General features: G+C 41.8%; 1 protein-coding gene across 1 annotated transcript in view; it reads left to right on the forward strand.

The window, feature by feature from the left end:
• Positions 1-27,966, forward strand: part of chm (CHM Rab escort protein) — a 98,112-nt gene that overhangs the window by 48,346 nt on the left and 21,800 nt on the right. The window contains exons 12-13 of the mRNA XM_063012122.1: positions 8,632-8,709; positions 25,478-25,582. Of these exons, the coding sequence (XP_062868192.1) occupies positions 8,632-8,709; positions 25,478-25,582 (183 nt within the window). The remainder of the gene's footprint in view (positions 1-8,631; positions 8,710-25,477; positions 25,583-27,966) is intronic.

The following is a 27,966-nucleotide window of genomic DNA, read 5'->3' on the forward strand; positions in this document are numbered from 1 at the left end:
AAAGACAGTTAACTTATTTATTTACTTTTATTCATTTATTGCACAATAATAACAGGTATAGCCAAATAGTATTTAATAACAGGTATATCCAAATAATATTTATGTATTTATTTATTCAATCAAAAGAAGCTCCGATTTGGTAGGAAACAGTCCAGTCTGACTATACTGGCAGGGCACACAAGAGAAGGGCGGGGTCATCCATCACGCTGATACCTGCTAGCGTGTGATGGATAGACGGACGGCGGCATGAACTCAATAATGCTCCCTCTCTCTTGGGTTATTCGCAGATCAGTGAGCAGCCACCGCTAATAAAGTGATGAAATGCTTTGCCGTCCTTGTGTGCATTATCTTTCAAGCTTTGACAGCAGCAACCATTTTTTCTTATTTTTAAATAACCTCTGGCCCTCCTTCTTTCCAAAATGACAGACAGTGATAAGCGATAATTAAATGTAATAATCGTCTTTTTTAAATTTACTCAGCTTGCCGCTTGTTTATTTTGATTTATTAAACATCTATTTTTTTTAATAAACATCCATTTTTTCCAATGAAAAATGGGTTTAATTTTTGTAGGTAGTCCAGTGTATTTTTTTTTTAGTTTTAATTATTGGCCAGCTATTAACCCCCCCACAGTGGGGCACAGCAGCCTTGTTATATGAGTGTTTTGCAGGCAGTAGACCTGACAGCTGAGTGGTAATTCTGTTTGTTTAGTGTCTTCTGGATGGCAAGAGAATTTATTGTTGAGACGCAGTGAAAATAAGCGCTTGTAACAGCTTGGCTGTTTCTCCTCTGCATTAGTTATTGCTGGATCACTGAGCTACCTGACTGACTGAATTCTTATAGTGTAATTACAGTGCTTCTTTTATTTTTGCATGTTTTACATGTTTTTCAGATCATTAAACTATTTTAATTTTGGCCAAATATACTACAAGTAAACACAAAATGCTTTTTTTAAATGATGATTTCATGTATTGAACGGAAATATGCTGTTTAGTCCTACTTGGCCATATGTGACAGCAAATGCCCCTTTAGCTACTAAATCATCCAGTTATACCAATTTAATTGACAATTGGGTTTAGGGCCACCCTCTGTTTCCATGGGTTTCAAAAAGTATTTGGTGAAAAAGTATTTGCCCCCCCACCTAATGTACTACATATACATATATACCGATCAGCCTTGTTTCTACACTCACTGTCCATTTTATCAGCTCCACTTACCATATAGGAGCACTTTTTACTGACTGTAGTCCATCTGTTTCTCTGCATGCTTTGTTAGCCCCCTTTCATGCTGTTCTTCAATAGTCAGGACTCTCCCAGAACCACCACAGAGCAGGTATTATTTGGGTGTTGGGTCATTCTCAGCACTGCAGTGACACTGACATGGTGGTGGTGTGTTAGTGTGTGTTGTGCTGGTATGAGTGGATCAGACACAGCAGCGATGATGAAGTTTTTAAACACCTCACTGTCACTCCTGGACTGAGAATAGTCCACCAACCAAAAATATATCCAGCCAACAGCGGCCCGTGGGCAGCGTCCTGTGACCACAAATGACGGTCTAGAAGATGACCAACTCAAACAGCAGCAATAGATGAGCGATCGTCTCTGACTTTACATCTACAAGGTGGTAGGTCTAAGAGTGGACAGTGAGTGGACATGGTATTTTAAAACTCCAGCAGCGCTGCTGTGTCTGCTACACTCCACCACCACAACGTCACCTAAATAATACCTGGTCCGTAGTGGTCCTGTGGGGGTCCTGAACATTGAAGAACAGGGTGAAAGCAGGTTAAAAAAGTATGTAGAGAAATAGATGGACTACAGTCAGTAATTGTAGAACTACAAAGTGCTCCTATTTGGTAAGTGGAGCTGATAAAATGGACGGTGAGTGTAGAAACAGGGAGGTGGTTTTAATGTTATGGCTGATCTGTGTATATATAATAGAAGACAAAGACAACTTAGTATGTTTTTTGGTATTTTTCTCATATTTCCCCCCAATCTAGTCATGCCCAATTACCCGATTGCATTTTGCTTTCTCTCTACTGCTGCTGACCTCCACTTCTGACAGAGGAGAGCCGTGACTAACACACGCCCCCTCCGACACATGTGCAGTAGCCGACTGTATTTTTTCACTTCATATGGGGCTTAGTCTTGTACATGAAATAGAACCTGTCTGACAATGTGAAGCAGACTCAAAGGTCTGGTCTGGTCCCCAACCACCGGGCCACGGACCGGTACTGGTCAGTGGGTCATTAATTACCGGACCTCACAGAAAGAATAAATAATTAGAGATTGCTACAGAAAGCAATTACATTTTCAAAAGTCTTTAGGTGTTATTGTCTTACCACCACTAGGCGGGAGCAGTGTCTTGCTGCAGTGAAAAAGCTAAGGATTTACACTGATTTGCTATTCTATAGTTATTCTATTTTAAATCCTCTCGCCAAGCCATGAAATTATATCTTATATGAAACTGGTTTGTGAAATGATATCTTACATGAAACTGGTTTGTGAAATGATATGTTACATGAAACTGGTCCGTGAAATTATATCTTACATGAAACCGGTCCATAAAATTATATCTTATATGAAACAAAAAAGGTTGGGGACCACTGTTCTAAAGAGATTCAAATACAGATACAAAACCAAGTCATTAAAATCAAAAAGTCTGGAAAGAGTTACAAAGCCACCGCTAAGGCCCTGGGACTCCAGAGAACCATAGTGAGAGCCGTTATACACAAATAGAGAAAACTTGAAACCTTTTCAGAAGTGGCCACCCTACCAATATAGTACCAATAATGCATAGACGACTTATTCAGATCACAAAAGAACCCTGACATACATCTAAAAAAAAGTCTCACTGGCTTCAGTTCAGGTCAGTTTACATGATTTTTTAAGTGGCCTTTCCCCAAAAACCTAACATTATGTCATGACTAAAGCAAAAGGCTGCCATGAAGACTTTTGCCAGCTCTGATGGATTGCATGCACCTTTTGAGAATGAGGAGGGCAGCTGGCGATGCAACATCTGGTAATTAATTGTAGCGCAGACAGCACTGTTAGTGCTGGCAAGTGTCAAAAATGACTACAGGACGGTGCAGCCCAAGGTTTCAGGATGACCTAAACTGTCCTGGAGTTTAGGTTCTACAAGTTGTGCAATCTTAGACAGGGTCTTTCATTTCACTAAATGGCTTACTGTACTTATATAGGGCTGCACAGTGGCTCGGTGGGTAGCACTGTCGCCTCACAGCAAGAATCCCAGGTGAAGCGGTCCAGGTCCTTTTTATGCGAAGTTTGCATGTTCTCCCAGTGTCTGTGTGGGTTTCCTGTGGTAGCTCTGGTTTCCTCCCACACAAAATTGTCTATGACTGATTGACATTAAACTTAAACGCGGTAATTATCTGTTCTGAATCAGTAATTATCTGTTCTGTCATGAATGTAACTGAAGTGTGTAAAACATGACGTTCAAATCCTAATAAATAAATACAGAGGAACCTTGATTGTACTGACTGAAAAGGAAGGGGCACTGGTCTGTAAAATGCGATTGTCTGAAACACACAAAAGTGTTAAACATGCGCATATGATTAACAGTAAAATGAACAACGTAAATAGATATGTATACACCGATCAGCCTTAACATTAAAACCACCTCCTTGTGTCTACACTCACTGTTCATTTTATCAGCTTCACTTACCATATAGAAGCACTTTGTACTGACATGGTGGTACACACCGTTAGTGTGTGTTGTGCTGGTATGAGTGGATCAGACACAGCAGCGCTGCTGGAGTTTTTAAATACTGTGTCCACTCACAGTCCACTCTATTAGACACTCCTACCTAGTTGGTCCACCTTGTAGATGTAAAGTCAGAGGCGATCTCTCATCTATTGCTGCTGTTTGAGTTGGTCATCTTCTAGACCTTCATCAGTGGTCACAGGACGCTGCCCATGGGGCTCTGTTGGCTGGATATTTTTGTTTGGTGGACTATTCTCTGTTCAGCAGGGACAGTGAGGTGTTTAAAAACTCCATCAGCATTGCTGTGTCTTATCCACTCATACCAGCACAACACACACTAACACACCACCATCATGTCATATTATTCTGAGTCTGAAGTACTGCTGGTGGCCACTGGAGCAGTGTTGGTGCATAAGTAAGCACAAAACACAACAAAAAAGGTGAGAACAAAGCGAGCCTCCTGACAAAATAAAGCCTATCCCTAATGTAAACAGAGGGACGTGCGCTGGCTAGTGGACAATTACTGAACCACTGATCTTGGTATGCTTCTTGTGGGAATTTTAAAGAATCGTACCGGACGTTTGGACATTCGGTTTTCCAGATTTTGTCCGTTAAATTGAGGTCTGTTAAATCGAGGGTCCAGTGTAAATGTACTCACATGCTTGGTGGGTGTAAGTTCCTGAGAACTGGTGGCACCTGAAGGTTTTGTTTTGATCATAGGTGGTATTAAAAAGTTTAAGTACCACTGTTCTAGAGAATTCCATAATTGTGGGAGGGGTTTTGGTAAAGCTTTCCTGTGTAAGCATGGATTCCCTTTGGGCACAAAGTGAAGGTCCATAATTATTGCTTAACTTTTGTTAATCTCGGTTTAGCTGGAGCTGTTTTATGATTAATACTTGTACTGGCATGTACCCCATGGGTATACTATGCTATTATCTGTTTTTAATTCCTTCCCAACACATTCCCGAGGATTATAAAAAACAAGCATCCTCAATCCTTCCAGAGCACTGTTCAATTTATTTTGGGCTTGAGTGTGATGTTGCTGAAGAGCCTGCAGGTTATTTATGCTTGTTACATTACCATTTAATTACAGAAATAACTAGTTGGAGGCAGTTGTTTAGTGAGGGTTTTTTTTTTTTTTGCAAAGGCGGGGGTACGACGAAGAGAAGGGGGAGTTGTCGCAGATTTATTTTGGATGTGACCTTCTCCACACTTGCTGCAGCTGTAATCAGTGGAATTAATAGCATAATCAAATTATACACAAACTCATAAATCATCTGCGAGTGCGCTGTCAGCGCGTCTAGCTATTAATGGCCCCCATTGTTTTGCAAGCGTATTAAAAAATTACATCCCTCGATTCCCACCTTGATAGAAACTGAAATGCCATTTAGAGGCTATAAAGAACAGCGGCTCGTCCGAGGGTGCTGGATTTTCACAACTGTTAATTTAGCCTCGTGACAGCGAATGATGTTGCGGGCCGAGTGCCGGCCGGACATTAGGAGGGGCTAAAAAAAAAAAAATACCCGGTAGCTTCCATGCAGTCAGTCCTGGCAGCGTTATCCTGGCTGACAGCGGGCAGTTAATTAGAGTAATATCAGCTTAAACGTCTGTCACTTAGGTTTAATGACATCAAAGAGCTCGCCACCCTCTGTTTCTATGGGTTTCAGTGTAGAACATGAGATGGGTTCAGATAATTGCTGGCAGGTGTAGCGTTCCCCTTTTCATTTTTGGAGAAATTGTGGAGGACGTGGACATTATAGTAGGGAAATGGCATAGAAAGCACTGGCTGCTGTTTTATCTCTCTTCAGGGCCAGTGCTGTGCAACCTTTGTACAGTTCTGTGGAAAAGCATTTGCCCCCTTCCTGATCTACTGCCCCCATCACACTTAATGGTTTCAGATCTTAAAACCAAATCTAATATAAGACAAAGACAACTTAAATAAATACAAAATATGTTTTTTGGCATGTTTCCCAATTGTCCTCCCAATTTAGTCATGTCCAATTACTTGATTGCATTACGCTTCCTTGCTACTGATGTTGCACTCCTGACTGAGGAGAGCCGTGACTAACACACACCCCCTCCGACACGTGCAGTAGCCGACTGCATCTTTTCACATGCATGTGATGAGTCTATATGTGGATCAGTCTCATGCATGTAGAGTCATGCACTGATCTCTGTTATCCCTCATCTCTGATACGGGTGCCATTGATCAGCCAGTAGAGGTCGTAATTGCATCAGTTCCAACCCTACAGCACCCAACCTTGACGGACAAGCCAATCACTGTCCGTGTAGGCGCCCAGCCTGCCAGTAGAAGAGCTAAAATTTCTAAATCACAAGTTTAAGAAGTCGGCTCTGGTGTGCTAGCGTGTTTTACTACTGCACCACCTGAGCTCACTTAAAATATGGTTTTAATGATCATGTACTACAGAAAAAAAAGTTTGTCAACACTAACCGGCTCTTTATAAAAAAGTAATTGCCGACGCTCAGGTGGCGCAGCAGTAAAACACACTAGCTAACACGCTGCTACCAAGCTTTTGACTTGTTGTTCAAGATGGGGTGCCGGAGGAGACCTCATAACTGATGCAATTACGACCTCTGCTGGCTGATTGATGGCACCTGCACAGAGACGAGGGATAATGAGGACAGGGTTTCTCTCTCTGTACACAAAGCTGATCCACATATGAACTCGCCTCGTGCGGGTGAAAAGATGCAGTCGGCTACTGCATGTGTTGGAGGGGCCGTGTGTTAGTCATGGCTCTCCTCAGTCAGAGTGGAGGTCAGCATCAGTAGAGAGGAATCGTAATACAATAGGGTAATTGGATATGACTAGATTGGGAGGAAAAAAAAAAGTAATTGCCTGAATTGCAACAACTGCAGCCAAACACTTTCTGGAGATTAACTGGAGATGAATCTTTCATGTTGCTGTGGAACATGTTCCTTATTTTTATTTAACTGCATCGAAGTATTTTTCAAGCATGAACTACTAATTTAAAGTCCTGCCTAAGCACCCCTAATAGGTCCAAATCAGGACTTGAACACCGCCTTAATAAACTTTACTACTGTACATATGGGCACAGTTGTACTGGAATGTGAAAGGGCCTTCACGAAAATTTAAAGCATATAATTTATTTGATAAGGAATTGATCGCTTTTATACTTCTTTTAGCAATGGGTGTGACAAAAAGCTAAACGAAAATAATAATAATAATAATAATTAAAAGGGGTGTCCACATAATTCTGCCATGTGTTGTAGGTATTTGGTTCTAATTTCAATCCATGTTTGTCTTTATAACAGTAAGGTTGCTTGTTCTTTGATTAGCTAAGGTTGGTGTCAGTAAAAGCTTTATTTTTTATTGTTTCCTATGCATTTTAATTGTGGAGATGCTTGATCTTGGAATACTGTATTCCTTAACTAGTTCAGTAAAGGCGCATTTACATGAGAGGTGACAAAATGTTTTTGCGCTGGCTGTGCCATCATTTCTTATTGAGTGTGGTGGCACACAAAGCTTAACGTGACTTATTGTACTAAAACAACGAGTGAGGAATTTAATTAGTAGAAAGAACTTATGAGCAGTAATAATTAAGAGAGGTTTAGTGTTCCTATGATGTTATGTTAATACATTTTTTAACGATAAGCATTTTAAACTATTATACATAGAACCCTGAGCTATAACACAAGTGAGGTAAATCCAGCTAAACACAGATACATGTGGAGCTTTCAGAGTGGATTTGATGGTTATTTCACACAAATGCAGATTCGTCTCATATTCGCACTTTGCTGACGCTTTACCGTGTTGCTCAAGCCAAGCGCTGAACGAAGCGACAGTCGCACACACGTCTAGTTTAAAGAAAATGTCGAGTTTAGGAGTAGAAATTTCCAGACAAAGAGTGTTGAGTTTCAAAGATTTTGAGTTTAGGGGAGGTCAAGTTACAAGGTACCACATTATAAATAAAAGAAAAGGCAGCTTTACAGCTATTCTTTTTCAGCATGCAGCTGTAAAACATGCTAGCCTCCTCTCCCAGGTACACTTGAAAATGTATTTGTCAATCAATAAAACACGGGTTCTAGGGGCCTGGGGTGGATCTTGTCTCTGCCAGCCTGTTGCTACCCTTAGGTTTGTTTATTTGTTTATTAGGATTTTTAACGTCATGTTTTACACTTTGGTTACATTCATGACATTCATGCAGTCACTCATTGGACAAGCATTATCAGTTCACACAAGGTTATATCGAACACAGTCATGGACAATTTAGTATCTCCAATATACCTCACTTGCATGTCTTTCGACTGTGGGAGGAAACCGGAGCTCCCGGAGTAAACCCACGCAGACACGGGGAGAACATGCAAACTCCACACAGGAAGGACTGGGACCGGCCCACCTGGGGATCGAACCCAGGACCTTCTTGCTATGAGGCGACAGTGCTACCCACTTAGCCATCGTGCCGCCCGCTACCCTTATGTAAAAGGTGGACTGGCTACTGGAAATGACCCCTAAATGTGAGGGACTGTGTAAGCCAATGTGTCCTGTGCACAGCCTATTAGTGAGAATGAAGCAGTTTGCATAAAGTTCTTTTTAAATGTTCTCAACTGGTAACACTAGAAAGCTGAATTTAGTGCTTGACCTATGTAATATTGCTCTTTGATTTGTGCTGAGATTTTTATTCTTCTCTATATTAAACTATTAAACTCCTTTACTATGAAATTTGAAAGCTGCTGATCGCGTTCTTGTGTGACATTTTTGCCCTGTCAGATGAATTAGATTGTCGTCTTTGACTGTAGACAAGGTGTGATTAAAGTAACAAAGAATTTAATGCCATGCTGTCTGTCGTAATTATAGGTGTCTGCCTGATACATGCACGCTGATTTCAGGTTGTCTGTATCCAAATAAATGTGCGTGTGTGTCTTTTCTGCCAGGATGTGTGCCGTCTTCGGAGGGATTTATTGCCTGCGCCATTCTGTTCGGTGCCTGGTGGTGGACAAGGAGTCAGGCAAGTAAGTACTTCACCATCGATCCCCTGCCTACGCTGACTGTGCTCTGACAAGAACTCCATAATAAAAGAACAAGAAAACAGGAAGCAAAAAATGTTAGAGGGAAAAAAGGGACAGATTTGTTTGGTGTCCTAGCTTTGCCTGTATGGATCGGTCTTTGACCACCACTCGTGTAAACAGATCCTTCCCTAAAAAAAAAAAAAAAAGAAAGCACAGATAAAGTTCATGCTGGTGCAGAGGAAGAACAGGGAGGAATGGTGGATTATAGATATGGAATTCATTTTCTGGTAGACAGCAGTGCACAGGCCCCCTGAAGCAGCTGAGCTCAGAAGACAAATCACGGGTCCTGCCACTTGGGCCGCCAATGAGTGATGCAGCTTTTTCCTCGTGGCCTTACCTTCACTAATTGATTTTCAGCTGAAGACAAAAAAGCCCTCCGCTGCTTCTTAAAAAATGAGAGTTCATATCCAGTCTCCATTGATTAATCTGTGCTGATAATGTGCGTCAGACCTCACCAGAAAGGCCTTTAATGAGTTTTAAAGGCGGATTCCGTTCTTGCTCCCTGAGCTCTTGCTCTTTCCTTTTTTGATTCATATTTCTGATATTCAGAGTGTCTTTCATCTTGGTTCTGGGTAACCCTGAGCAGCTGGAATTCTGTGGATTCGGTTTAGCGAGGGCTTGATGCAAGTGGTAGCATTAGCAACCTAAATAAAATAAATAATCAAAAAAATTAATTTATATAAATAAATACTTTGTACTCATAAATAAATATATGTACACATACAGTATATTGCCAAAAGTATTCACTCACCCACCCAAATAATTGAATTCAGGTGTTCTAGGCATGCAGACGACTTCTACAAACTCTCAGGAGCTCAGTGAATTGCAGCGTGGTACCGTGATAGGATGCCACCTGTGCAACAAGTCCAGTCGTGAAAGTGGAAGCGATTGGGAACGACAGCAACTTAGTGGTAGCCACGTAAAATGACAGAGTGGGGTCAGCGGATGCTGAGGCGCGTAGTGTGCAGAGGTCGCCAACTTTCTCACTACAGACCTCCAAACTTCATGTGGCCTTCAGATTAGCTTAAGAACAGTGCATAGAGAGCTTCATGGAATGGGTTTCCATGGCCGAGCAGCTGCATCCAAACCTTACATCACCAAGCGCAATGCAAAGTGCAGGATGCAGTGGTGTAAAGCACGCCGCCACTGGACTCTAGAGCAGTGGAGACGTGTTCTCTGGAGTGACGAGTCACGCTTCTCCGTCTGGCAATCCGATGGACGAGTCTGGGTTTGGCAGTTGCCAGGAGAACGGTACTTGTCTGACTGCATTGTGCCAAGTGTAAAGTTTGGTGGAGGGGGGATTATTGTGTGGGGCTGTTTTTCAGGAGTTGGGCTCGGCCCCTTAGTTCCAGTGAATGAAACTCTTAATGCTTCAGCATACCAAGAGATTTTGGACAATTTTATGATCCCAACTTAGTGGGAACAGTTTGGGGATGGCCCCTTCCTGTTCCAACATGACTGCGCACCAGTGCACAAAGCAAGGTCCATAAAGACATGGATGAGCCAGTTTGATGTGGAAGAACTTGACTGGCCTGCACAGAGTCCTGACCTCAACCCGATAGAACACCTTTGGGATGAATGAGAGCAGAGACTGCGAGCCAGTCCTTCTCGTCCAACATCAGTGTCGGACCTCACAAATGCGCTCCTGGAAGAATGGTCAAAAATTCCCATAGAGCTATAGTTTTAGAAAGGTAGAAAGTTTTTGTGTAAATTATTATTATTATAATAAATGGTAATAAATAATAAATAATAGGTCCAGTGAGTATTCCAGGGTTTTTGTGGTGTTAACGGCATAGTGTTGTGTTCAGCAAGGGCATTGAGGTGGGGAAGAAGCTGTTCTTGAGCCGACTGGTCCTGGCACATATGCCCCTGTATCTCCTTCCAATAGCACAGGTGCAGTACGGATAACTCTGGGTTTGGGTGCGTACCAAATTGCACTGTAGGGTTTCAAGCAATGGAACTGTGGCTTATGCTAAGGTGCATGAAGCTGGTAAAGTAAATTGCTTGTACATTTACATTTTCTGCATTTAACAGACGCTTTCATCCGAAGCGACTTACAGTACTATGACAGTATATTGTCTAAGCAAATGAGGGTTAAGGGCCTTGCTCAAGGGCCAAACAGTGGCAACCTAATTCTAATCCAGTACCTTAACCACTAGGCTACAACTGCACCATTCCCATGTAATAGCACATTTGTGAAGGGTTTGAGAACCCCAACTTTAAAACTGTCTAGTTACTTTTTACACTTCATGAGAAAGCTGAAAGATCTTGTAACTTTTCTTGCTTCACTTTTATTTGATTCATTTCCTTGCTAAAAAATTTGATTAATTATCTAGAAAGGCGCAGGCAAATCTCTCTCTGTCTCCGCCCTATGCCTATTATTAATTGCACAAAAAAGAGGCATAGAATAATTCTGGCTTTCCTAAAATTTAGTCCAAAGTTATGGATGTTGTACCATCCATATGTGTTATGAGGGTTTATGCTGAGCACTGTCCAAGCCAGAGCGTCAATCAGATTTTGTCATCATGTCTATAAAGCACTTTCAGAGGGCACGGTGTGGAGAATCACTGCCCTCCGCCAGAGGCGTCTGAGTGTCAACTTAACCCAACTTGTGCCATACATCATGGGCAGGAAATAAGTTCCATGAAGGTGAAGAGGTAGAGGTAAAAAAAAAAAAAAAAAAGGAAAAAAAGAGTTGGCAAGGTGTCTGGCAGGCTGAACAATGATTTTAATTTCCCCGGCATCATAAATTACTGCCCCGTGTCTTCTCTTATTACAGGCATAAAGCTGAAAAGGGTAGACCTAGATTAATAATGCAGAGGATTATGGCCTCGGATCCCAACTGTCGTGTTGGTGCGGAGGCAGGTCCGACGACAACCCGGCTTGTTAATGTGGTCGACATTTTTCTCAATCATGTATCCGACCACCGTGGTTCAGTCATGCTGATGGTGTTAATTAGGTGGCCTGCTCACAGCACCTGTCCATCCTGTAGTTATGTAGTTATTGTAATGTTAGTCTGCGCTGCTTTATTAAGATTCTGCAGTCATACAGTGTATCACAAAAGTGAGTACACCCCTCACATTTCTGCAAATATTTCATTATATCTTTTCATGGGACAACACTATAGACATGAAACTTGGATATAACTTAGAGTAGTCAGTGTACAACTTGTATAGCAGTGTAGATTTACTGTCTTCTGAAAATAACTCAACACACAGCCATTAATGTCTAAATAGCTGGCAACATAAGTGAGTACACCCCACAGTGAACATGTCCAAATTGTGCCCAAATGTGTCGTTGTCCCTCCCTGGTGTCATGTGTCAAGGTCCCAGGTGTAAATGGGGAGCAGGGCTTTTAAATTTGGTGTTTTGGGTACAATTCTCTCATACTGGCCACTGGATATTCAACATGGCACCTCATGGCAAAGAACTCTCTGAGGATGTGAGAAATAGAATTGTTGCTCTCCACAAAGATGGCCTGGGCTATAAGAAGATTGCTAACACCCTGAAACTGAGCTACAGCATGGTGGCCAAGGTCATACAGTGGTTTTCCAGGACAGGTTCCACTCGGAACAGGCTTCGCCAGGGTCGACCAAAGAAGTTGAGTCCACGTGTTCGGCGTCGTATCCAGAGGTTGGCTTTAAAAAATAGACACATGAGTGCTGCCAGCATTGCTGCAGAGGTTGAAGACGTGGGAGGTCAGCCTGTCAGTGCTCAGACCATACGCCGCACACTGCATCAACTCGGTCTGCATGGTCGTCATCCCAGAAGGAAGCTGACGCACAAGAAAGCCAGCAAACAGTTTGCTGAAGACAAGCAGTCCAAGAACATGGATTACTGGAATGCCCTGTGGTCTGACGAGACCAAGATAAACTCGTTTGGCTCAGATGGTGTCCAGCATGTGTGGCGGCGCCCTGGTGAGAAGTACCAAGACAACTGTATCTTGCCTACAGTCAAACATGGTGGTGGTAGCATCATGGTCTTGGGCTGCATGAGTGTTGCTGGCACTGGGGAGCTGCAGTTCATTGAGGGAAACATGAATTCCAACATGTACTGTGACATTCTGAAACAGAGCATGATCCCCTCCCTTCGAAAACTGGGCCTCATGGCAGTTTTCCAACAGGATAACGACCCCAAACACAACCTCTAAGATGACAACTGCCTTGCTGAGGAAGCTGAAGGTAAAGGTGATGGACTAAACCCAATTGAGCCCCTGTGGCGCATCCTCAAGTGAAAGGTGGAGGAGTTCAAGGTGTCTAACATCCACCAGCTCCGTGATGTCATCATGGAGGAGTGGAAGAGGATTCCAGTAGCAACCTGTGCAGCTCTGGTGAATTCCATGCCCAGGAGGGTTAAGGCAGTGCTGGATAATAATGGTGGTAACACAAAATATTGACACTTTGGGCACAATTTGGACATGTTCACTGTGGGGTGTACTCACTTATGTTGCCAGCCATTTAGACATTAATGGCTGTGTGTTGAGTTATTTTCAGAAGACAGTAAATCTACACTGCTATACAAGTTGTACACTGACTACTCTAAGTTATATCCAAGTTTTATTTCTATAGTGTTGTCCCATGAAAAGATATAATGAAATATTTGCAGAAATGTGAGGGGTGTACTCACTTTTGTGATACACTGTATATTGTTTAATATAAATAATTACCGCGCCCAGGTGGCACAAGGGGATATTCCGCTACAACACCAGCTCCGAGATTCTGAACTCCTCGGTTCAAAACTCGATGTTACCACCGGTTGACTGGGCGCCATCTAGCAGACATAATTGGCAGTGCCTGCAGCAGACATGGTTCTGCTAGGGCGGAATGACCGAACTATGTGGGTGGGGTCTTCAAACACTGTGTAAGAGCGAGGCACCTGTGCAGAGTGCATAGATAAAAAAGGGTTCCACTAAGGGCTGCGTGTGGGTTGAAGGAGGTGAGATATACCCGCCTCGACTGCAATCAGGGATCTATATATATACATATATATATATATATATATATATATATATATATATACAGTATATATACAGTGTATCACAAAAGTGAGTACACCCCTCACATTTATGCAAATATTTTATTATATCTTTTCATGGGACAACACTATAGAAATAAAACATGGATATAACTTAGAGTAGTCAGTGTACAACTTGTATAGCAGTGTAGATTTACTGTCTTCTGAAAATAACTCAACACACAGCCATTAATGTCTAAATGGCTGGCAACATAAGTGAGTACACCCCACAGTGAACATGTCCAAATTGTGCCCAAAGTGTCAATATTTTGTGTGACCACCATTATTATCCAACCCTCCTGGGCATGGAATTCACCAGAGCTGCACAGGTTGCTACTGGAATCCTCTTCCACTCCTCCATGATGACATCACGGAGCTGGTGGATGTTAGACACCTTGAACTCCTCCACCTTCCACTTGAGGATGCGCCACAGGTGCTCAATTGGGTTTAGTCCATCACCTTTACCTTCAGCTTCCTCAGCAAGGCAGTTGTCATCTTGGAGGTTGTGTTTGGGGTCGTTATCCTGTTGGAAAACTGCCATGAGGCCCAGTTTTCGAAGGGAGGGGATCATGCTCTGTTTCAGAATGTCACAGTACATGTTGGAATTCATGTTTCCCTCAATGAACTGCAGCTCCCCAGTGCCAGCAACACTCATGCAGCCCAAGACCATGATGCTACCACCACCATGCTTGACTGTAGGCAAGATACAGTTGTCTTGGTACTTCTCACCAGGGCGCCGCCACACATGCTGGACACCATCTGAGCCAAACAAGTTTATCTTGGTCTCGTCAGACCACAGGGCATTCCAGTAATCCATGTTCTTGGACTGCTTGTCTTCAGCAAACTGTTTGCGGGCTTTCTTGTGCGTCAGCTTCCTTCTGGGATGACGACCATGCAGACCGAGTTGATGCAGTGTGCGGCGTATGGTCTGAGCACTGACAGGCTGACCTCCCACGTCTTCAACCTCTGCAGCAATGCTGGCAGCACTCGTGTCTATTTTTTAAAGCCAACCTCTGGATATGACGCCAAACACGTGGACTCAACTTCTTTGGTCGACCCTGGCGAAGCCTGTTCCAAGTGGAACCTGTCCTGGAAAACCGCTGCATGACCTTGGCCACCATGCTGTAGCTCAGTTTCAGGGTGTTAGCAATCTTCTTATAGCCCAGGCCATCTTTGTGGAGAGCAACAATTCTATTTCTCACATCCTCAGAGAGTTCTTTGCCATGAGGTGCCATGTTGAATATCCAGTGGCCAGTATGAGAGAATTGTACCCAAAACACCAAATTTAACAGCCCTGCTCCCCATTTACACCTGGGACCTTGACACTCGACACCAGGGAGGGACAACGACACATTTGGGCACAATTTGGACATGTTCACTGTGGGGTGTACTCACTTATGTTGCCAGCCATTTAGACATTAATGGCTGTGTGTTGAGTTATTTTCAGAAGACAGTAAATCTACACTGCTATACAAGCTGTACACTGACTACTCTAAGTTATATCCAAATTTCATGTCTATAGTGTTGTCCCATGAAAAGATATAATGAAATATTTGCAGAAATGTGAGGGGTGTACTCACTTTTGTGATACACTGTACAGTATATATACAGTGTATCACAAAAGTGAGTACACCCCTCACATTTCTGCAAATATTTCATTATATCTTTTCATGGGACAACACTATAGAAATAAAACTTGGATATAACTTAGAGTAGTCAGTGTACAACTTGTATAGCAGTGTAGATTTACTGTCTTCTGAAAATAACTCAACACACAGCCATTAATGTCTAAATGGCTGGCAACATAAGTGAGTACACCCCACAGTGAACATGTCCAAATTGTGCCCAAAGTGTCAATATTTTGTGTGACCACCATTATTATCCAGCACTGCCTTAACCCTCCTGGGCATGGAATTCACCAGAGCTGCACAGGTTGCTACTGGAATCCTCTTCCACTCCTCCATGATGACATCACGGAGCTGGTGGATGTTAGACACCTTGAACTCCTCCACCTTCCACTTGAGGATGCGCCACAGGTGCTCAATTGGGTTTAGTCCATCACCTTTACCTTCAGCTTCCTCAGCAAGGCAGTTGTCATCTTGTAGGTTGTGTTTGGGGTCGTTATCCTGTTGGAAAACTGCCATGAGGCCCAGTTTTCGAAGGGAGGGGATCATGCTCTGTTTCAGAATGTCACAGTACATGTTGGAATTCATGTTTCCCTCAATGAACTGCAGCTCCCCAGTGCCAGCAACACTCATGCAGCCCAAGACCATGATGCTACCACCACCATGCTTGACTGTAGGCAAGATACAGTTGTCTTGGTACTTCTCACCAGGGCGCCGCCACACATGCTGGACACCATCTGAGCCAAACAAGTTTATCTTGGTCTCGTCAGACCACAGGGCATTCCAGTAATCCATGTTCTTGGACTGCTTGTCTTCAGCAAACTGTTTGCGGGCTTTCTTGTGCGTCAGCTTCCTTCTGGGATGACGACCATGCAGACCGAGTTGATGCAGTGTGTGGCGTATGGTCTGAGCACTGACAGGCTGACCTCCCACGTCTTCAACCTCTGCAGCAATGCTGGCAGCACTCATGTGTCTATTTTTTAAAGCCAACCTCTGGATAAGACGCCGAACACGTGGACTCAACTTCTTTGGTCGACCCTGGCGAAGGCTGTTCCGAGTGGAACCTGTCCTGGAAAACCGCTGTATGACCTTGGCCACCATGCTGTAGCTCAGTTTCAGGGTGTTAGCAATCTTCTTATAGCCCAGGCCATCTTTGTGGAGAGCAACAATTCTATTTCTCACATCCTCAGAGAGTTCTTTGCCATGAGGTGCCATGTTGAATATCCAGTGGCCAGTATGAGAGAATTGTACCCAAAACACCAAATTTAACAGCCCTGCTCCCCATTTACACCTGGGACCTTGACACATGACACTAGGGAGGGACAACGACACATTTGGGCACAATTTGGACATGTTCACTGTGGGGTGTACTCACTTATGTTGCCAGCTATTTAGACATTAATGGCTGTGTGTTGAGTTATTTTCAGAAGACAGTAAATCTACACTGCTATACAAGTTGTACACTGACTACTCTAAATTATATCCAAGTTTCATGTCTATAGTGTTGTCCCATGAAAAGATATAATGAAATATTTGCAGAAATGTGAGGGGTGTACTCACTTTTGTGATACACTGTATATATATACGTTGGACAATGAAACTGAAACACCTGTCATTTATTGCAATGCACACAACATTATGGGTGACATACCAGAGTTCAAAAGAGGACAAATTGTTGGTGCACGTCTTGCTGGCGCATCTGTGACCAAGACAGCAAGTCTTTGTGATGTATCAAGAGCCACGGTATCCAGGGTAATGTCAGCATACCACCAAGAAGGACAAACCACATCCAACAGGATTAACTGTGGACGCAAGAGGAAGCTGTCTGAAAGGGATGTTCGGGTGCTAACCCGGATTGTATCCAAAAAACATCAAACCACGGCTGCCCAAATCACGGCAGAATTAAATGTGCACCTCAACTCTCCTGTTTCCACCAGAACTGTCCGTCGGGAGCTCCACAGGGTCAATATACACGGCCGGGCTGCTATAGCCAAACCTTTGGTCACTCGTGCCAATGCCAAACGTCGGTTTCAATGGTGCAAGGAGCGCAAATCTTGGGCTGTGGACAATGTGAAACATGTATTGTTCTCTGATGAGTCCACCTTTACTGTTTTCCCCACATCCGGGAGAGTTACGGTGTGGAGAAGCCCCAAAGAAGCGTACCACCCAGACTGTTGCATGCCCAGAGTAAAGCATGGGGGTGGATCAGTGATGGTTTGGGCTGCCATATCATGGCATTCCCTTGGCCCAATACTTGTGCTAGATGGGCGCGTCACTGCCAAGGACTACCGAACCATTCTGGAGGACCATGTGCATCCAATGGTTCAAACATTGTATCCTGAAGGCGGTGCCGTGTATCAGGATGACAATGCACCAATACACACAGCAAGACTGGTGAAAGATTGGTTTGATGAACATGAAAGTGAAGTTGAACATCTCCCATGGCCTGCACAGTCACCAGATCTAAATATTATTGAGCCACTTTGGGGTGTTTTGGAGAAGCGAGTCAGGAAACGTTTTCCTCCACCAGCATCACGTAGTGACCTGGCCACTATCCTGCAAGAAGAATGGCTTAAAATCCCTCTGACCACTGTGCAGGACTTGTATATGTCATTTCCAAGACGAATTGACGCTGTATTGGCCGCAAAAGGAGGCCCTACACCATACTAATAAATTATTGTGGTCTAAAACCAGGTGTTTCAGTTTCATTGTCCAACCCCTGTATATACACACACACAAAGGGGCTGCTCAGCTGGCACACCAGAGCTGACATTTGGTTTGAAACTCAGTTCTGCCATCCGGCTGGGCTGGGCGGCTATATGAACAACGATTGGCTTGTTGTTCACACAGGGATGGGAAGCCCTAAACACTGCCACATCACCCCACTGCTGCGTTCTTCAGTGGCTTCCTGTAGCTGCACACATTTAGTTTAAAACACTGATGCTCACCTACAAAGCCAAAAATGGACCAGCCCAAAGCTACCTTCGAGGTTTAATCAAACCCCGCTCTGTACCACACAACCTCCAAGTCACCAGTCTCGCTCGACTTGATCCTCCACACAGAATTCGAGGAAGACGAGCATCAAGGCTCTTCTCTGTACTTGCACCCAAGTGGTGGAACGAACTTCCCTTGTTTGTCTGAACATTGAGTCGCTCACTGTCTTTAAAAAACGATTAAAAACCTACCTCTTTACTAAGCACTTAAGCTGTTATTCATTTCTTGCAAAAAAATAAAAAAAAAACACTAACTTTGGTTCTAACAGAGTTTCAGCAGATTTATATTCTTGGACTTTTGTCTACTTAAACTAGAGTAAGGTAATGTTCACTATGGAAGCTCTTCTGTAAGTCGCTCTGGATAAGAGTGTCTGCTAAATGCCAAAAATGTAAATGAAAATGAAGCTGGATAGGGATCTCATAACTGATGTAATTACGACCTCTGCTGGCTGGTTAATGGCGCCTGCACAGAGTCGAGGAATAATGTGGACAGGGTGTGGCTCTCCATACACAAATCTGATCCACATATGAACCAGTGTTAATTTTGACAGCAAATTTTGATTTAGTTTTAGTCATAGTCTTTTGACTAAAATGTAATTTAGTTTTAGTCATAATTTAGTCATCTGAATTGTTTTAGTTTTAGTCTAGTTTTAGTCGACTAATTATCATAAGAATATAGTCGACTAAATCTGCAGTCGATTCAGTCGACTAAAATACATATTTGTTTGTTTATTAGGATTTTAACGTCATGTTTTTACACATTGTAAGTAAGTAAAATTTATTTATATAGCACTTTTCACAGATAAGAATCACAAAGTGCTTTACAAAAACATTGCATGACAAAATATACACACACATCTACATAATAAAACACAAGATAAATAAATTTTACAATAATAATTATAAATAAATAATAAATAAATAAAATAGATAAATTAATAAATAAATAAATAAATAAATAAATAAATAATTCGTTCAACATTATACAAATGCCTGCTTGAAAAGATAAGTCTTTAGCTGTGATTTGAAGGTGGAGAGGAAATCAATAGTTGATTTAAACGAAGAGTAAGCAGGAACAGATGCTGTGGAATCCTACATTTCTCTCTAAAGAGAATCGCGGTACCGCCTCCTCATCCTGTGACACGAGCTTCGCAGATGTAAACAATCTCAGGTGAAGTGCACTGATTCAGCTGGGAGAAATCAGCAGGTTGTTGCGACGTCTCAGTCAGGCAAAGGAAGTCATATCCATGATCTTTCAGGATATCATAAACCAGAGGTCCCTTGCCGAATAGCAAACGGATGTTAAGTAATCCAAAGCGGAGTTTCATGATAGCCAACCCAGCCAGGCCAGCCAGCACATCACCAGTGCCATCAAACCCGAAACTCCCACGAGATCCCACGAGGGAGGAACGCGACATCCCGATGCAAGCACAAAGCCGAAGGTGGCCCGGGGGAGGGAAGCCGGAATCGGAGTCCAAGCAATTCCATTGCTGCACACAGCAATCGGCGTCCGCATCTTTCAAAATTATCCAGCACACGCCAGCCATCCAGTACCCAACAGACGCTGAGACCATCCGACAAAAAAGAAACAGAGCAACAGGAGCGGCGACGACCACAAAAAGACGAAAGCAAAAGAAAAACATGACAAAAATACAACAAAACACAGCAAAATATGACAAAAATACAACAAAACACAGCAAAATATGACAAAAATACAACAAAACACAGCAAAATATGACAAAAATACAACAAAACACAGCAAAATATGACAAAAATACAACAAAACACAGCAAAACATGACAAAAATACAGCAACGGCAGCGGCAGCCAAATGCGCCAGCGTTCACCATCACCATGACTACTACTACTACATTGGTTACATTCATGACAGGAACGATAGTTATTCATTACACAAGTTTATATCGAACACAGTAATGGACAAATTTAGTATCTTCAATTCACCTCACTTGCACGTCTTTGGACTGTGGGAGGAAACCGGAGCACCCGGAGGAAACTCATGCAGACACGGGGAGAACATGCAAACTCCACACAGAAAGGACCCAGACCGCCCCACCTGGGGTTCGAACCCAGGACCTTCTTGCTGTGAGGCGACAGCGCAACCCACTTAGCCACAGTGCCGCCCTAAAATAAATATAAAGGGTGTAAAATGTAAATGCTTTTTTATCACTTCCCTTAAATTATTTAAGTCATTATATACACTTACACAAAATGAAACAATTTTAACCAGTTATGGAATATTATTAATGTTTGAATGTGCAATACACACAAAACCAGATTTAACTTATTTCAAACACCTTTATTTACCTGAGCTTGTTTATTGAGCATAACAATAACAAAAGATTAATGACCAGTAGGCCTGCTCTGCCTGAAAAATATATGCATTGTTCATAACAAATTGCATATTACATTCTTTATAAAACTGGGTACCGTAAAAGCAGCAGTGCCATTATGTTGCCATTATACTGCCAGCAGTGCCAGATGTTTCAAATTTGTTGTGTTTTTACCCGAGATCGCCCCACATGGTTTACACATCGTCTTGTTTTTCACGACGTCAAATGAGAAATTTGTCCATATATCGGCTCTCCTCTTTCTCCCTGTTGACATTGTGGAGTTAACCTAGTTCCATGAGTAAAGACAGTTCACAGGCTAGTCTGTTCTTCCCGGGTTTAGATCAAACTTGTGCGAGTGTGCGCTTAACGCGGTACTGCAAAAGATTAGTACTGATTGGATGGCTAATCGTCTTGTCCCGCCCCTCCACATACGCTAAAGTAGTTCTGATTGGATCTCTTTCTAACTTGTCCCTACCTTCCACAAAACTAAATCAGTTCTGATTGGATGTCGTCCCTGCCAAACATTTTCGTCTCGTTTTTATTCGTTGACGAAAGTGTCGATTCATTTCGTCATAGTTTTTATCTTTTTTTGTAGTTTTTATTTAGTCATCGTCTCGTTTTCGTCATGAAAAAAAGGTTCGTTGATGAAAACTATGACGAAAATCATTCGTCAACGAAATTAACACTGATATGAACTCGCCTCGTGCAGGTGAAAAGATGCAGTCGGGTACTGCACATGTGTCGGAGGGGGCGTGTGGGGGGGGGGGGGGGAACATGGACAAAATGTGGGTTGTGTAAAAATTTATGGACAAAATGTACTCTCAATATTTAAAGCTGTGAAATGCCTCCTCAGATCTGCGTCTGAGAACTGTTTAAAAAGCCCGAGGTTTCTTTTCTTTATCAGAACAGTAGGAGATTTGTAATTGTTCATCAAACAAGAAGGCAGATTTAATCATCAATCATTTGGTGACACATTGGAAACACTTAATAATGATAAAAGCCAAACAAAATCAATGCAGCAAAGCCATCAGCTATGAATAGCCTACCTAGCCTAATTTCTTTTAATTTGATTGATTACCATAACCACTGTGCAAGAGTACTGCTTTTGTGCCTAAACCCGCACTAAGCTGCGTCCTTTATAACACGTTTAAAGAGAGAGAAAGCTCAACGGGAATTAAAATGTAGGGATGTAACGATACACTCTACCCACGATGCGATGTAATTCACGATACTGGGTTCACAATGTGATTTTTCCCAATTTTAAACAAAATGAAATTGAAGACAAATTATGACAAAGTTTCCTTTTATTTTATAAAAAATTATAAAATACTGTATTTGTGCTTATCTTTTATTTATCTAAATAATGATTGTCCTTTTATTTCTGAGGTCGGTACAAACTATGCAGAACAATGCTGCACATTTCCCATTTTGTGTAAAAAAAAAAAAAACTGAATTGAAATTTTAAAACAAATCCAACATTAAATAAATAAATGAATAATACAAATAAAGAAAGTATCCTCACATAAATAAATTTGGCTGGAAAATTCAGAACCTGGCAACCCTGTAGTGACGTCAACTAGGCGAGGTGAATAGCGCTAGTGCCCTCTGCTGTTTAAAGTGAATATCGATTCATTATACATGTAAACTGATTTGAATCGTTACACACGTGAATCAATTTTAACTGTCTTGTGGTGCATTGTTACATCCCTATTAAAATGTCATTTACATTTGTTTGTTTATTAGGATTTTAACGTCATGTTTTACACTTTGGTTACATTCATGACAGGAACCGGTAGTTTATCTTCACACAAGGTTAATCAGTTCACAAGGTTATATCGAACACAGTCATGGACAATTTAGCATCTTCAATTCACCTCACTTGCATGTCTTTGGACTGTGGGAGGAAACCGGAGCACCCGGAGTAAACCCACGCAGACACGGGGAGAACATTCAAACTCCACACAGAAAGGACCCGGACCGCCCCACCTGGGGATCGAACCCAGGACCTTCTTGCTGTGAGGCGACAGTGCTACACACTTGGCCACCGTGCCGCCCTCATTTACATTTGAGTTGTTGTAATTCTGAGACAGTAAACCTAAGTGATATTCAACAGTGTGCTAAAGAAATATTGTGTTTTGGGTCACATGATTGCCACTTTTTCCCCTTAGTCTGCACTAAGGTTATGGGAAATGTGCCTTTGTCCATAAATGATTTTATTAATGTTAAAAAACACAACCAACACCGTACTGAAGAATATAGTTAAGCTTTGCTACAGATTACCAGTGCATCTCACACACAGCTCTTTTTCATCCACTTTTCATTCCAAACTGTGAACATTTATTCTAATTGAGCTACACTATTAATTACTAATTAAAATCATTTATTTAATTTGATGTCGCCTCATAGCAAGAAGGTCCTGGGTTTGATTCCCAAGTGGAGCGGTCCTGGTCCAATTTGTGTGGAGTTTACATGTTCTCACCGTGTCTGTGTGGGATTCCTCCGGGAGCTCCGGTTTCCTCCCACAGTCCAAAGACATGCAAGTGAGGTAAATTGGAGATACAAAATTGTCTTGAACTGATGAACCAGTAACTACCTGTCCTTTGTGGACTATTCTCAGTCCAGCAGTGACAGTGAGGTGTTCAAAAACTCCATCAGTGCTGCTGTGTCTTATCCACTCATACCAGCACAACACACACTAACACACCACCACCATGTCAGTGTCACTGCAGTACTGAGAATGACCTACCACCCAAATAATACCTGCTCTGTTGTGGTCCTGGGAGAGTCCTGACTATTGAAGAACAGCATGAAAGGGGGCTAAAAAAGCATGCAGAGAAACAGATGGACTACAGTCAGTAATTGTAGAACTACAAAGTGCTTCTATATGGTAAGTGAAGCTAATAAAATGGACAGAGTGTACAAACAAGGAGGTGGTTTTAATGTTATGGCTGATCGGTGTATGTGGCTAGGGGTTTGGGTTAAAAACAGATCAGGGATTGATGTTACATTATTATTAGGTACATAAGACAACACTGTCCATGGAATAACCGTGGTACTACAGCTTCTGATTTAGCAGCACAACAGGTGGGAATAGAAACTGTAACCTTTAATATGAGTCTGCACAGGTGCTCAGCCGCATGGTTTGGTTATGGTAACCAGTCTGTTTCTTTGTTTTGATTCCCAGTAGGTGGGTTTGTGTGTATGTGTTTGTGTATACGTCCTGCTGGGGGAAGGCTCACATTTATGTAAGCCGGGGTTGCTGACTGTGACTCAGATCACTTGAGAATTGATAGGACGCCTTCAGCTTCTGTTTTCAGTTTACCTCTATAAATAAATCTTCATTTACATAAACAGGTCCGCTGCATTCAGGGCAGTGTGAAGTGAGAATTGTTATGACGGCCGCGCTCACTTTTTGTCAGGAAGCGAGTGGCTCACCTAGCCCTTTATTGTTTTGTGAAAGTCCATTTCAAGGATGTCACCCCTAGCCCATTAGTTTGGATAATGAGCCCTATAAAGCACATTTATAACTCTTGACATAACAAGCCGGCAGATTCCCCGCCGTTCACCGTTCTTCGCCTCTTTCTCTCTGTCTGAAGAGCGGGAAGGTCATACTCTCACCCTGGATCTGTGCTAACACGCTTAAATTAGCAAATTTCAGATCACAGATTTTCATTAAAACCACTGCTGCATGGTGACCCTTCTTTTACTCAGAGAATAGCATTCTAATAAAGGCTACCATCCTGGTCAAAAGTTGACATGCACTTGTAAGGGCCATGTACACTGATCAGCCATAACATTAAAACCACCTCCTTGTTTCTACACTCACTGTCCAATTTATCAGCTCCACTTACCATATAGAAGCACTTTGTAGTTCTACAATTACTGACTGTAAGTTATTTGTTTCTCTGCATACCTTTAGCCTGTTCCCACAGAGTAGGTATTATTTGGGTGGTGGATCATTCTCAGCACTGCAGTGACACGGTCATGGTGGTGGTGTGTTAGTGTGTGTTGTGCTGGTATGTGTGGATCAGACATAGCAGCGCTGCTGGAGTTTTAAAATACAGTGTCCATTCACTGTCCACTCTGTTAGACACTCCTACCTAGTTGGTTCACCTCATAGATGTAAAGTCAGAGACGATCGCTCATCTATTGCTGCTGTTTGAGTTGGTCATCTTCTAGACCTTTATCAGTGGTTACAGGACGCTGCCCATGGGGCGCTGTTGGCTGGATATTTTTGTTTGGTGGAATATTCTCAGTCCAGTAGTGACAGTGAGGTGAGCACTGCTGTGTCTTATCCACTCATTCCAGCACAACACACACTAACACACCACCACCATGTCAGTGTCACTGCAGTGCTGAAAATGATCCACCACTTAAATAATACCTGCTCTGTAGTGGACCTGTGGGGGTCCTGACCATTGAAGAACAGCATGCAAGGGGGCTAAAAAAGCATGCAGAGAAACAGATGGACTACAATCAGTAATTGTAGAACTACAAAGTGCTTCTATATGGTAAGTGGAGCTGATAAAATGGACAGTGAGTGTAGAAACAAGGAGGTGGTTTTAATGTTATGGCTGATCCGTTTATAGTGTATATTTGTATTCAATTTTATACACATCACCATAATACCTTTTAAAGTAAGGGGGGTTTAATATTTCCTATTACAATTGTGAGTCCTTCACAAGTGTACTGTTGTACTAGTTACTAGTTGTGTCCTTTTGCTTTTTTTAGGTGTAAAGCTGTGATTGACACACATGGCCAGCGAATGAGTTGCAACCATTTTGTGGTGGAAGACGGCTACATCCGAGATGAGCAGAGAACGCAAAAAGAATACAGGTACGTTGAGAAGGAAAAAAAATCCCCAAAAGTAATGAAAAAGGTCAAAGTATTTCCAAGCATCAATGTTTCCATGTACACTGATGAGTCAGATGAATCTAAATGAAATCAAAGGTTCCTCAGTGTGTGACACCACCTGTCAGTTATGGAGGAGGAAGCGTGGTGCTGGAGATTTTATGTAATGCTCTCATGCTGACTGGTCTCCAATCTCAACTGTGTTTTATTGAGCTATAGAGACGATAAACAGTGTTTTATTGTAATTGTGGGATAGCATGCTTATAAAGGCTACATGCAGTTATAAGGGGCATGTATGTTGTAAAATTTTAAGAAGTTTAGTGATTTCTGTAAATATTTTCTGTGAGGGGTCTGATTGATGTGTTGTTTTTTTGTAATATATACTGTATATATACACAATATGTATATACACAAGGGATCTTTCCACACTTGTATACAGTGAACTCTTGAGTTACGAATGGTTTACCATCTGAACATTTTGGGTTACGAACGATCTTTTTCCACTTAACCGAAATTCGCGACGTCATGAACAAGTTGACTCCGACCGTCTCTCTCTCTCTATATATATATACACATATATATACAGTATATATATATATATATATATATATACCTGTATATACGTACAGTGTTTTTCCGGTGTTTTCTTTATATTTTGTAAAATTCAATATTAAAATGTCCCCAGAGAAGGTGCAGAGAAAGCGCAGGTTTTTGTTGTTGTATAATTACTCCTGCCAGTAGCTGTCACTGTGTATCAGACAGAGGGAACATTGAGTAAGAGAGAAGAAGGAAGTTATTCTTTCGTATAGTTACACCTATAAAATACAACGCTATTGAAATAAAGAAGGAAATAATAGAGAAATATGAGAGTTTTTGTTTCTGGTAGATACAATGTATAGATGTAATTTTTTAAATTATTTTTTTTATAAATAGTGTGCGGAAACTTTTGAAAGCCCTTATATACAAATATAGAATATCATATAAAATCTGCTGAATGTAATCTATTTCCACAGCAACGTAGATTATTAATTTGATGGTGTGTAATGATGGTTTTTTGGTTCATGATGATGTTAAACTTTTAAATGCCTAAAAGAAAATCTGAATTTATTTATTAAATCTAAAATTTAATGCATTGCTAGATTTAGCCTTAAAAAAACCTTTATAGCCGCTCAGGTGGCGCAGCGGTAAAAACACACTAGCACACCAGAGCTGGGATTTCAAATGCATCGTATCGAATCTCAGCTCTGCCACCCGGCTGAGCAGCTATATGAACAACAACTGGCTGTTGTTTATAGGCTAGGATAAAGCCGGATAGGGACACATACCTGAGCGAATTACAACCTCTGCTGGCTGGTTGTCAGGGAAAAATGCTGATCAGGGTGTGGCTCTCCGTGCACAAAGCTGATAAGCATATGAACTCGCCTCATGAGGGTGAAAAGAAGCAGTCGGCTACTGCACACTTGTCGTAGGGGGCGTGTGACAGTCTCACTACTCAATCGGTTCAGGGGTCAGTTCCAGTAGAGAGGAAGCATAACGCAATTGGGTAAAAATTGGACGCACTAAAATCAGAAGAAAAAAGACAAAATGCATAAAAAAACTATTGTCGGTTGAATGGTACAGCAAAAAAAGAAGGAATTGAATAATGTAGTATTATTTTAGCAGGATAGTTTGTAATTACCGTCATGTCACAATTATTCAACTCCTACCTAATATTGCTGATTGCTGATGACCTAAAGTTGTGTTACAACATGATTACACCATTGAAAGTAAATAACGACGACTTTAATTCGTTTTTACATTTACATTTACATTTTCTGCATTTAGCAGACGCTCTTATCGAGAGCGACTTACAGAAGTGCTTCCATAGTAAACATTTCATTTTTCTAGTTTAAGTAAACAACAGTCGAAGAACACAAATCTGATGAAACCCTGTTAAATCCAAAGTTAGATTTTTTTTTTTTTTTTTTTTTTTTTTTTTTTTTTTTTTTTTTTTTGGAAATGGAAAAAATATTTTACTAAATAAGTTCATCAGCTTAAGTGCTTAGTAAAAGGGTGGGTTTTTAATCGTTTTTTAAAGACAGCAAGAGACTCAGATGTTCGGAGATGTTCGGACAGACAGGAAGTTCATTCCACCACTTTTTAGCTGTGATGTGTTAAATAAAACATATTAATTGAATGGTTGAGGGTGTAACTCTAGCTCTGGCATGTAGCCACTGTTGGGCCAAAATAAATGAAAAGGAAAAAAAATAAAAAATACTTGTGTGAACAGGGGCATAAAACACATTTAGCCAAATGTGAGCTCTGTTTTTATGTTCTAAATTCACTTTTTGGCAATTATTATACAGCATGGTTTTTATATACAATCTTAC

This window comes from Trichomycterus rosablanca, chromosome 16, assembly GCF_030014385.1.
Source record: "Trichomycterus rosablanca isolate fTriRos1 chromosome 16, fTriRos1.hap1, whole genome shotgun sequence".
Taxonomy (NCBI): Eukaryota; Metazoa; Chordata; class Actinopteri; order Siluriformes; family Trichomycteridae; genus Trichomycterus; species Trichomycterus rosablanca.